Source organism: Microcebus murinus, chromosome 12, assembly GCF_040939455.1.
Source record: "Microcebus murinus isolate Inina chromosome 12, M.murinus_Inina_mat1.0, whole genome shotgun sequence".
NCBI lineage: Eukaryota > Metazoa > Chordata > Mammalia > Primates > Cheirogaleidae > Microcebus > Microcebus murinus.
The window spans coordinates 72,754,974-72,768,530 of record NC_134115.1 but is presented as its reverse complement, the minus strand read 5'-3'; the positions used below and the strand labels follow the sequence as shown (position 1 = coordinate 72,768,530).

The following is a 13,557-nucleotide window of genomic DNA, read 5'->3' as shown; positions in this document are numbered from 1 at the left end:
CTATTACAAAGCATAAGGCCAGTAAGAAGTATCTATGACATGAGTAAACTCCTGAGTAGTGAGGAAGCAGCAAGACACAGTGAAAAGAGCTCTGTGCTATGAATTAAAAGATGTGAATTTCGGCCGGGCGCTGTGGCTCACGCCTGTAATCCTAGCTCTTGGGAGGCCGAGGCGGGCGGATTGCTCAAGGTCAGGAGTTCAAAACCAGCCTGAGCAAGAGCGAGACCCCGTCTCTACTATAAATAGAAAGAAATTAATTGGACAACTGATATATATATAAAAAATTAGCCGGGCATGGTGGCGCATGCCTGTAGTCCCAGCTACCCGGGAGGCTGAGGCAGAAGGATCACTCGAGCCCAGGAGTTTGAGGTTGCTGTGAGCTAGGCTGACGCCACGGCACTCACTCTAGCCTGGGCAACAAAAGCGAGACTCTGTCTCAAAAAAAAAGAAAAAAAAAAAAAAAAAAAAAAAAGATGTGAATTTCAAGTCTTGACTGGAATCAAGTGCTACTTGACTAGTCATTTTACCCCTGACCCTAACTTTCTTTATGAGTGTGATGATAATGGATCAGTGCCTCTCAAACTTTACTGAACATATGAATCACCTGAGGATCTTATTAAAATGCAAATTCTGATTCAGTCAGTCTGTGTTGGGGCCTGAGATTCTGCATTTCCAATCTGTTTCTAGGTGTTGCTGATGCTGCTTATCCAGGGCCCTACTTTGAGTAACAATATACAAGATGATCTCTAAGATCTCTTTTCACCCTATGAGTTAGATTGGTAGGGCTGTGCTTTTGTAAGGAGAGATCAGCTTCACAAAGAAGTAGGAATTGAGCTTGGGCTGACATTGAAGGAGGAATTAACTTGAGAAGAAGCCTTTAGGGCAGAGGAAACAACATATCTGAAGGAATAGAAGTAGGAATATGCAGTAAATATTCAGTGAAGGCAATGACTAGGCTAGTTTGGCTTAAACAGAAGATTCATCTATAAGAGAAATGGGAGGCCCTGAAGGAATGGCCACCCTATTATTATCTGACCTTCCATTGATTTTGCAATACCAAGATAAAGTCCATGGTAAATAAGATGGAATCTGTAGCACCTCCCAGAATCAAATTTGTATTTCTCAGCCCTCTTGTAGCTAGACATAGCCATGTGACTTTCTTCTTCCCAGTGGAATATAATCAAAAGAGGCTTATGTAATTTCTAAGGAACATCAAAGGGAAGGGGCATATTTTTCTCCTTCACTTTTTTCTTTCGTGATGATGGAATATGGACATAATGACTAGCTCCAGCAACCATCTTGGACTATGCTGACAAAAACTAAATCTAGGAATGGCAGAGTGGAGCAAAAGAAGCCTTAGACCCTGATATATTGTGGAACTGCCTTACCAGACATGAACTGTTACTCTCCAGATTTTTTGTGTGTGTTTAAGTCGTTATTAATGTCTATTTTGTCTGAGGCAGTAAAATTTAATTTTAGTTTATGAGCTACTACAGTTTTGTAATAGAACTTTAGAATAAACATTCTGATCATTAGTATTACGTAGATTTCCTAAATCTTTCTTTTCCTCTTTCCCAGTGTTCTTTGTTTCTTGTTCCTACTTCTGCTACTTCTTACTATTGATTCTAAGGTCTCAATTCTTTTACTTTTGCTAGTTTTTTGGTATACTGTGTTTTAACATATATAGGTATTTTCTGTTCTATGTTCCTAAAAAGCCCTATGTTACACAAAATTACACACTAAAAATAATGGCTATACAGAAAATTTAGGTTTTATATGGTCCTTGCCTTGTTGCTTCTAATAGTAAACAATTAAAATAAAACTTAAATTTCCAACAATAGGGAACTGGTTGAATAAATTATGATTTACTGATACAATGAGATCTTGTTTATCCATTCAAAAATAAAGTAAATGTACATTGATTGACATGTAAACATGCTCATGCTTCAGTGTTTAGCAGAAAAGAACAGGTTACAGAATACTATGTTCATGAATCCCCTTATGTTTTTAAATATTCAAAAATAATTGAGAAATTTATATAATTTTTGTATTCACCTGGAGTGATGGGACTATGGATAATTTTTCTCTGTATCTGTAGGAATTTGATAATTTTTTCTATAGTGAACATATAATATTAATATTTATTAATAAAAATATTTTAAAATAAGACATACATAAAATTAGTAATTTTATAATGTCACAGAAAAACGATTACAGGAATGGCGACCCAAATTAATTGTGAATTTGAGGAAATCGTTCCAAGTTCAAATCCAAACTCCCAAACTGAAGTAGAGGAAGCCATTTTATACACCCACAAGGACTACAATGAAGTCTTTACAACTCTCAGCTGTTCAGAAAAATGTCCAGTCCTTCAAGTACAAAACCAAGGTAAAACATTTGTTATTTCAATTGTTATAAAACATTTCTTACTAATATACAGATTTTCATTTTAGTGAGTTTTTAAATTTTTTATTCTACTAAAGATATCTACCTGCATAATTAGAATCCTAAACTTTGTCACATTAGGGAAATATTTCCCCATTCATATTAATGCCCCTTTTGTAAACTGGGTTATTTTTAGAGTTTCAGTTTGCTGGGCCTCAAAATAACCTACAGAGATTTGATCATAGTGTACTCACAACATATTGCTATAGTGATATTGGCATCTATGTACAGATCTCATGACATAGCATTCAGTGTAAAATTAAATTACTAGATTGTGAATTGATGGTTATATTTTATTTTTCAAAACATGCTAAAGGTTTTCAACCTCATAATTTATGTGAAATCAGAGTTCAAAGTAGAGATGGAATAGTTGCAGTATTAGGGTCAGGAAATATACTCAGTTTATAAACTTACTGTCAGTAATAATTAAAAGTGTATTTTATCCAAACTATATTCCAAATCTCTCATTTTACTAAAGGGCACTAACTTCTTCTAACCATGTAAAAACTTGCTCAGAATTATTTTTCTTGTATGTATAACAGCCAATTCTCTTTTTAAATTATAAAATTTAAAACTCTGTTATATAATAACTATTATCATTTAGTAAATGCTATAGCTTAAGTGTGAAAAATAATTTGGTTCTTTTACTGTTATTTTTATGTAGATGCATAAATCATGTATAAAGTTTTTAGTTTTTGCAAATGGGTGTGTGATGATAAATATAGACAGATAAATTCCTCTTGTAGTTTGAGAAGAGAGAAAGAAATTGATTATATTTAAGACTAAACTTGAAAGCATGATATAATAGAAAGAACCTGTACTTGGATTAGAAGATTTGAATTTTCAGTCCAAATCTATTCTTAAAAAGTGGTACAATTTTGGGAAAGTTGTTGTTTTGGGATTTGGGGAAAATTTTTATAGTTTTCAATATTCCTCTATGATTTCCTTCTCTTAATTTATTCTTCCAATTTTTATAAAAAATTTTATGGGGATAAAATAATATATATATGTAAAGAAATGGTGTATAAACAATAACAGACTTTATACAAACATAGTTATTAATATTGTGACAAACTAGAAGCTACTATTGGCTAGAATCAACTATTCACTGAAAGAAAATATGCTTATATATCCCAAATACATATGAATTATCCATATTCTATATTTCCTCAGGGGTCTTATGTCATTAGACATCCTTTATAAATTTAGATTTTCCATTTCATTTGTTTTCTTTACAGTTATTTTTATTGCTGCTATATTTATAGATACATTGGTCTTACTATGTAAATCAAAAAGACTATATTATACTTTGAAATTCAATTAATACTATAAATTGGCTGTGTTCTATAAGAATTATAGATAATTACTAAATTATAAGATAATTTCATAACATATACATTTAAGACATAAAAACAATGGCTGGTTTTCATTTATTGTTTGCTGGTTTATTGATATTTGCTAATTTTTCTATAATGTTCACATATTATTTGTCAATACATGCAATCATTTTCTTTCTTTTTTTTTTTTTTGAGACACAGTATCACTCTGTTGCCCCAGCTAGAGTGTGGTGGCATAAGCCTAGCTCACAGCAACCTCAAATTCCTAGGCTCAAGCGATCCTTCTTCCTCAGCCTCCCAAGTAGCTGGGACTACAGGCATGTGCCACCGTGCCCGGCTAGACATTTTTAGTTGGCCAATTAATTTCTTTCTATTTTTAGTAGAGACAGGGTCTCACTCTTGCTCAGGCTGGTTTCAAACTCGTGACCTTGAGCAATCCTCCCACCTCAGCCTTCCAGGGTGCTAGGATTACAGGCATTAGCCACCGTGCCCGGCTCATACAACCATTTTCTTAAGTATCCTTCTAGACATCTTGGGAACAAACATATAAGCAAATGCATATATAGATTTTATCTTTATTTTTAAAATAAAGTTGTATATGCGTATAGTTTCAAGAGTCAAATAGTTTATTAAAGTTTATAATAAAAAGCAGCAATCCCGTCTTCATCAACTACCCCTATTTTTTCATTCCCCAGAGGCAACCACTTTTAACTCTTTGAAACAGAGTTTCAAAAGAAACTCTATTTTTGGTAGATATGGGGGTGTTGATTTCACTCAGGGTGGTCTCGAACTCCTGAACTCAAGCTATCCTCCTACCTTAGTCTCCCAGAATGCTGGGATTATAGGCGTGAGCCACCATGTCCAGCTGAATCTTAATTCCTTAATAATTTATTTGGGAGGGGTGGTAAGAAGTTTGCAGTTAAAAAAACAATTTTTTTTTTTAAGTCTAAAGCCATAGCTGTCATTTTAGAAATCTCTTCAGAGCCCAGGCAAGGCTTGGGTCACTTTAGCCAGGGCCAGGACTCTGTTCCCATCTCCCCTCACCCTCCTGGCATTGTTCTCCAAATCCCCTAGTGATCTGAGCAGATACCCTGTTTCTTTTTCCATTTATTTATGTATCTGTATGTCATGCTTTTACTGCTATTTCAAATTTTTTTTTAGTTTTAGGCTTTATCCATTGACCTCATCACAAAAATAAAAATGGAGCTATCTTCACTCTTCTATACTGTTACCACCTTGTACACCCACACTTTTTGTTGTCACTCTCCCAATGTAGTTATAACTTTGGTTAGAACAATATCAGGTTATTTATAGAATTGTGTGTATATATATATATATATATAATTGCATATATTATAGAATTTATAGCTGACAGTAGTATTGTGGTATTCAATGATTTCTTTCTTATGTAATAGTCCCCCTTATCCAAGACCCCCAATGGATGCCTGAAACTGCAGATAGTAATATTATCTTGGGAACATTTCATTATATGCTTAAGTTTTCTTCAAAAGCATGTCTTTCAATGACTGTAGTTTTAAATCTCTTGTATGTAACACACATTTCCCAATTTGAGATCACTAATGTTTTTAATTTCAATTTCATGAATGCATGTTCTTATTTCCAATTATTTCCTTAGAATAAATTCCTGGTAATGGAATTATTTGATATATTTTTTAGCTATATGTTTATGACCATGATATGAGAATGCCCTGTTCATGCCAGCCTTATTGTCATTGAGTATATTACTGCTGATGTTGTGGTAATACTTAAACCAAAATGATGGGCAAAAAATATTTTGCTTTCATTTAAAAAATAACTAATGTTTATTGGCTATTGACATCTTTTTTTGTGAAATTATTTTTTCTTTTGCCTATTTGTCTATTCATATATTTTACCTTTATATATAAAAGTATTAATAATTCCAAATATATTTAATTTGAACCTAACCAGTTCTGCTAACATTTTACTTTATGATTTCTTTCATTCCTTTTATACTTAAGAAAATTTTTTCTTAATTAGATAAATATTTATTTCTGTTTTCTTTAAGGTGTGTTATTTTATTTCAGATTTTGACATATGTTTAAAAGTATGATTAAAAAATTATTTTTTCCAAATGTTTTGGCCATTGTTCCAATATAATTTATGGAATACTTCTTTTCCCACTGATTAGAAATGCCACTTGCATCATATACTAAATCTTTATCCACATTAAAGTTTGTTTCTGGAATTTCTATTATGTTCTATTATTTTGCCTTTTGTTGTGTCAGTATCATATGGTTTTAAGTATTAAATATATAACAGTAATACATATTAGTAGTCCGCTCTTTTTTTGTTTCTTTGTCCTACTCTCATACCTGTATTCTTTCAGATTTACTTTGTAATCACTTTTTCAAGTTCAAAACAGTCTTCTTGGGTAATTGAAATGGTAATAGGATCCTTTAAATTTTTACCATAGTTAGTCTTTCCAGCCAGGAAAATAGTTCATTTTGTCTTTTCTTATAGTTTTTTTTTTTTAATGGTCTCCAATAAAGTTTCATCATTTTCTCCATATACTTTCTGAACATTTTTGTTATGCTTAATGCTTGACAAGGGGACATCAAAAAAGTTCATGTAGAAATGAAATTAAGAGATAAAAGTTCAAAATATAAACTTTGGGGCCAGTCGCGGTGGCTCACACCTATAATCCTAGCACTCTGGGAGGCTGAGGTGGGAGGATCGCTCAAGGTCAGGGGTTTGATACCCGCCTGAGCAAGAGCAAAACCCTGTCTCTACTAAAAACAGAAAGAAATTAATTGGCTAACTAAAAATATATATAGAAAAAATTAGCTGGGCATGGTGGTGCATGCCTGTAGTCCTAGCTACTTGGGAGGCTGAGGCAGAAGGATTGCTTGAGCCCAGGAGTTGGAGGTTGCTGTGAGCTAGGCTGATGCCACGGCACTCTAGCTGGGGCAACACAGTGAGATTCTGTCTCAAATATATATATATATATAAACTTTGTTTCTCAATATAAGCTCCATCAAGGTCAAGGTACTTTTGTAAGCAACAATACCAACCACTTAGCCCATCCCTAAAGAACTGAGTGTCCTGGGAATTTAGCTATGTCAATGCAGCCTTTTTTACATTATTAGTTGAAGAAAAATGAGTACCCTTTAAAGATTTTTTAAGATTAGGAAACTAAAAGAAATCAGAAGGAGCCACATCAGCACTGTAAGGTAGATGTTCATGATTTCCCATTGAACCTCTTGCAAAATTGTTGTTTGATGACAGGAATGAGCAGCAAAAGGATCATTGTCATGGTGGAAAAGAACTCTCTGGTGAAGATTTCCCAGGCATTTTTCTGCCAATGCTTTAGCTAACTTTCTCAAAACACTCTCATAATAACTATGTTATAGTTCTTTGGCCCTCCAGAAAGTCAACAAGCAAAATGGCTCGAGCATCAAAAAAAAAACTGTTGCCACTTTTGCTCTTTTAAAAAAAAAAAAAATTTATGTATTGGATTTGTTTTTTATTTCAGAATATTACAGGGGTACAAACGTTTTGGTCACATCAATTACTTTTGTACAGTTAGAGTCAAAGTTATAAGTGTGTCCATCACCCAGATAGTGTGCATTATACTCATCTTGACTAGACCACTTCCACCCCTTGGTGGCTATTGCTTTGATTGTGCTTTGTCTTCAAGATCATACAGGTAAAGCCATGTTTCATCTCCTGTTACAGTTCTTTAAAGAAATGCGTCAGGATCTTGATCCCACTTGTTTAAAATTTCCCTTGAAAGCTGTGCTCTTATCTGCAGCTGATCAGAGTACAATGGTTTGACACCCATCAAGTGGAAAGTTTGCTCAACTTTAATTTTTCAATCAGAATTGTGTAAGCTGAACTAATTGAGATGTCTATGGTCTTGGTTATTGTTTCTGCTGCTAATCATAGGTCCTCTTCAATTGGGGCAAGAATAAGACAACTTTTTTCCTTGCAAATTGATGTGGATTGTCTGCTGCTGCAAGCTTCATCTTTAACATCATCTTGTCCCTTCTTAAAATGAGTTATTCATTTGTAAACTGCTGATTTCTTTGGGGCATTGGCCTCAAAAACTTTTCATAAAGCATTAATGATTTTGTTATTCTTCTACCCAAGCATCATCATAAATTTGATATTTGTTTCTGCTCCAATTTTAGCAGAATTTATGTTGCTCTGATGAGAGCTGTTTTCAAACTGATGTCTTATCCTTCTTAGTGTTTCAGATAGATCCTTTTCAGACATATTACAAGTTTCTTTGGTACAAAAAACTTTTGAAATCCATGCATGGTTTTTTTCATAATATGAATTTTCCATGAACTCTTTGAAGATTTCATATATTGGTAAGCATTGTGAAAGAGTTTTTTTTTAATTAATTTTTATGACTAGGTTTTTATATGTTAGAAACCCATTAGCTTCATCATTTTATCATACAACTGAGTGAACTCTTGTATTTGTTTTCATTTAGTTACCTTGAGTTTTCTAGATAGACAGAAGTATCCTCTGCAAATAATAAACCTGTCATCTTTCCTATCAGTAGACCTCTTTTTTTCAGCTTCTTTTCATAGTTAACTAGCCAAAAATTTGTTTCCTGCTAACAATTTAACACTCCTCTACAACAGAGGAATAGTGTCCTTATATCTGTGTAGAACACATAATAGTTGTAATAAAGAAAGAACTCCAGGGAATGCTGTATAACTGTAAGAATGTAAGGAAATAGCATTGGTAAGACAACCATGGTTTAATGATAAAGAACATCGGTTGTGGTGTGATGCTGCCCTCAAGTGGTTCAATTAAAAAAGGGTGGTTGGAAAATAAGACCTCATAAGTGATGTGGGATGTCTCCCATAGACTCCCAGAAATATGAGAATGAGGCACTAGATAGGGAAGATGACTGGAAGGTCTGTGTTTGGGAGTGGAAGGTGGATAGGGGATCTAAACTGTTTGGGTTTTTGCCATTAATATATGACTTTGCTATTAATATATTATTAATATATTAATATGTTGTTAATGAATATTAATAATTTATTAATATTTACAGAATAGATTATAAATAAACCATCTTTACTTTTCTCAGATAAGCTCCCTTAGACATGGAATTGATTTACTAGCTTTCTTTGGTTTGTCATGGGTAGCGTTTGGCCATGAGATCGTCAAGAACTTACCAGGTTCAGATAAACAATCTCTCAGGAAGCTAGTTTATATCATAAGTTCACAACTTTTGGCATATCAAAGGATGTTCCATGGCTGTCAGCCTTACATGACATAGTTATTAGGAACATGTATACCAATTACGTAGTTGACCATGGGAGACACCTCTACCTGAAAACTCCATACTGTTCTTCTCTCATGTCATTCTATTAATACATGACTTAACTAAAAAGCCACTGCCCAGAATAAAAGACCTTTGCACCCCCCTCAAGGTGGCTTTCACATTTGGGAGTTGGGCTTTCTGTGTAGTTCCTTATCTGAACTTACATTTCCCTTTTTCTCTATCCACTCAGGAACTTATTGAAGAATGGGGGTAGGTTTTATGTTCCCTCCTGTGCCTCAGAAACTGTTAAAGTTCTCACACAGTTAGTCAAGATTCTAAATTAAGCCAAGTATGGCAAAGTGGAGATGTAGAGGAGAAATTTGAGCAGTTAACTGTTATCAGTAGTGTTTCTCAATATGTAAAACATTATATATCACACTTCTCAAGTAGATACTTTGCCATGTAACTTTCGCTATAATTAATTTTAGAGCACCATGTATGAATAATTTTCAAATGATAGAATCAGAGTTAGTCTTATTTGTGGGTTCCATAGGCCATCTCCATTCCCTGCATGTCAGAGACTCTGGAGGATGGATTGGAGACCCTTAAGGATCATCAAAAGTCAAATGCTATTATTTCTTTAAAATTTTCCTGGGCTACTCATGGCTATTTTGAAGCACAAGATATTTTCCTCCCTTGATTAATCTTTATTAATCAAGTATAAGCCATTAGAACTCTTGGAATATTTGGCTGCTCTTCAGTGTACTAAATAATATTAAAATGTCTTGCACTTTAACTTGTATTCTAGTACTATGCTACTTGCTTTAAATGCATAGTACAATGTAGAAATGAAGAATTTAAAATGTGTTTGAAAAACTCAACTAATGGCTGATTATAGTAACTATAGATCCCTTTGTGTAACTTTTAGATTTGTTTCTTATTCTTTTACATTTCTTATTTCTTTTTAGATTTATCTATTGATGAAGAAGAAATAATTTTCATAAATAATTTGATGACTTATAAAAATCAGCTACCAACTTCGCATACTCTCTTGAGTAGACTAAAACCATTTTTGGTAAAGGATCCCCTTTTAGATTTCAAAGAACAGATCTTCACAGAAGCTAATTTTTCCAGGTACTTAACTGCTCAATGCTGTAAATATTTTTAAGAGGAGAAAACAGTCTTTGTATGATCACAAGTTTAGATGTTATCAATAATAACATTTTATCATTGCTTTACCTGACTTTAATTTTAATCATTATGTTTTGATTAGCTACATTTAGTATGTAACTTGCTTTTAGTGAACACTAATAAATGTCTTTTTAAGGGAATGTTTCTCTTTCCAAGAAGATTTGAAAGTTTTTGTGAAAGAAGACTTTTGTATGGATAAAGAGAACTTTTGTCAGGAGAAACTAGAAGATACAGTAGGTTTAAATATTTTTTAAATATTTAAAAGTTGTAATATTTCTCTTCCAATAATATTTTTATAAAAGTAGTGAAGCACACTTTTGTGAATTTTAGTAATATACATTGGCTGTCTACAATTGTCAGGTTAAAAAGATTTGATAATGGAATGAATGTGAATAAATGTGAATTAAGGAGTCAAATTTACTCCTAGGTAGTGGTTTGCAGCCTTGGCTGCACATTGGAATTATCTGGGGAGTTAAACAAAAAAGTTGAAGCCTGAGCCCTACCCATATGTATTTTTATTTAATCAGTCTGGTATAGGGAATTTTAAAACCTCTCCTGATAATTCTAATCAATATATCTGGTATAGAAAATTAAGTAGTGATGTCTAATTTACAAATTGGAGACAGGAGCTAGAAATGTTGATTTATGAGTTATACATGAGACAGATAGTGCTTGAGCTATAAGAGAAGTGATCTCATTGAGGGAGTAAGAATATAGATGGTCCAAGATAGAATATTAGGTGCTGCCAGTGTTTAATAAGGAAAATAGCATCTTTTGCATATTAAGGGTTAAACTTCTCAAAGATGGCCTCTCCTTTTTAGCATACAGTTGCAATAGCACACAAAATTATTATTATGATATTAGTATGTACAGAATTCTAGCTGGGTGCGGTGGCTTGCACCTGTAATCCTAGCACTCTGGGAGGATGACGCCAGAGGATTGCTTGAGCTCAGGAATGCGAGACCAGCCTAAGCAAGAGCAAGACTCCATCTCTACAAAGTAGAAAAATTAGCCAGGCATGGTAGTGTGTGCCTGTAGTCCCAGCTATTTAGAAGGCTTAGGCAGAAGGAGCCCTTGAGCCCAGGTATTCAAGGTTGCAATGAGCTATGATAACACCACTGCACTCTATGCAGGGCAACAGAGCAAGACTCTCAAAATTAATTAATTAATTAATTAATTAAAAAAAATTTTTTTAAAGAATTCTAGCAGTTGAGAGTGCAGTAGCTATTTGCAGTTCAATTAGCTCAAAAATCTAGGCTCATACAGATGAGATGCATGCACAAATTTGCTTAAAATTTTTTTGAGGATGACTAAAAATTTTTTATATTTGGGACTTCTCTTAATACATTCATAGGATATATATATATATATATATATATATATATATATATATGACTTAAGGCATTTAAAGAGTTTCCTTACAAATAAAATTTTATCATGATGGTGAAAATATTAATTCAACTATTGGTCCCTTTCCTCCAGTCCTCCTCACCTCCCCTGTTAACTCTGAGAATTGTGCACATAGTCAGTCTCACCTGTCAAGGAATCCAGTCTTGTTGGAATGAAAGAAACATATTCCATGGAGTGCAGTAAAGATCCATTTCATTCTATCATCTCTTCACTTTTCCTCATTTACCATATCTCATCTGTTGCAGTGATTGTTTTTAATTTAAAATGTTTTACATTTTCCATTAACCAAAAAGAAGATATTTCTGCATCTAGAGATGTTGTGCATCACTAATGCAGTAAATGACCATAAAATACATTATTCAGACAGGACATTGCTTGTAATAGAATATATTCCTGGCTGCTACACTACCTTTTATAAAAAGTATGTATGGCATTAAAAATAGTGGGTATAAATTTGGTTTAAAATTTGGTATACCATTTAAGCAAATATCCATTTATGAATTCAAAATATTTATTTGGAAAACCTCCCTAAAACTTTTTAAAACTATATATTATTTCAGCCATCAAGTTTTCCTCTTAAGTCTGAATGCTTATTATCTACAAGCCTCATACAAGAAATTGATATTCCATCATCCTCAGAAATGAAGGAGTCATTAAACTTAATGCCAGAAATAATAAATTATGTAGATGAAAATGAACAGCTTTGTGAAAGAGGTGAGAATTAATTTTAAAATGTATTACTTGTAAAAACCACTTGATAATGTTTATTACACAGGTTCTTGTTCATTAAAATACTCTCTGAACCTCCAGAGAGTTCTGAATTATTATTGATGAGACACTTTACTCATTGTCATTCTCTTTATGTGACTTTTTTGGGCTTAAAACTCTTCTGAAATGAACCTACCATTTCAAGGTAATTATACAAATAAGACTAAAATACCTATGACTATACTAATTTTTTAAAGAGTTGTTTTCTTATATACAGTGAAGACACTATCAATTTCTATACTGACTTTAGTTAACTATGGAGAGGCTCACAGTAAAGAACTCAGAGTCAGGATTCATGGAATCAGATGACTGGGAAAGTCATAACCTAGAATTTATATGGGTCATCCCAGTTAGTCTTAGTAAATATTATTGAGTAATTTTTAATGAAAATTTCAGCCCAGATATTTAACTGGCCTCCCATAAATTCCATTTGAAATGATTCAAGATATGAAATACCAGGGAGGAATGTAAGAGGATTTGTGATATCCATTGAGAACAGGGATGCTTGCTATCAATAGACCACATACTTAAAGTAATTCATACAGATAAGACTAAATCAAGGTAATTACTGGTCAGGCTACAAGTCAACGCAAAGGAATGAAAAGCCAACCCAAAAAAGTGGATCACAGCCATACCAGAACTCAAAATACATCAGAGCAAGGTAGACCATGGGCTTGCTACAAAGACATAAATCTCAACTCTATAAATGCTAATGCAAAGAGCAGCAGATGACTTTACTGAGAGATTATACCTCTAGCCTTCACTTGGCTCAGATGCTATACCAAGTAAAACAGAGGTCATTGCCACAGGGGACTTCTAATAAGGAAAGTTATGCATTGAAAGGGCAGGGGATGGGCAATGTCTCAAGTACCTTTGAGTTGTGATGACAACAACAATAAAGCTGCTTAGGACAGCAAGAAAGTTACCTGCTACAAGGATATCTCAAGTAATAGCTCTCTCCCTGTTTCCCATTGTCAAATGGTAAGTAAAACTATCTATAAATTTGCCTATTTTGAACATCTAATAAAAATGTAATCATATAATATGTGGTCTTGCTGTGACTGGCTTCTTTCACTTAGCATAATGTTTTCAAGTTGATTGATATTATAGAGTGTATCAGTACTTCATTCCTTTTTATGG

At 33.4% G+C, this 13,557-nt stretch overlaps 1 protein-coding gene across 1 annotated transcript in view; it reads left to right on the top strand.

Annotated features, from left to right (window-relative positions):
• Positions 1 to 13,557, top strand: part of SHOC1 (shortage in chiasmata 1) — an 81,282-nt gene that overhangs the window by 11,769 nt on the left and 55,956 nt on the right. The window contains exons 4-7 of the mRNA XM_076008431.1: positions 2,204 to 2,388; positions 10,017 to 10,182; positions 10,376 to 10,472; positions 12,210 to 12,363. Of these exons, the coding sequence (XP_075864546.1) occupies positions 2,204 to 2,388; positions 10,017 to 10,182; positions 10,376 to 10,472; positions 12,210 to 12,363 (602 nt within the window). The remainder of the gene's footprint in view (positions 1 to 2,203; positions 2,389 to 10,016; positions 10,183 to 10,375; positions 10,473 to 12,209; positions 12,364 to 13,557) is intronic.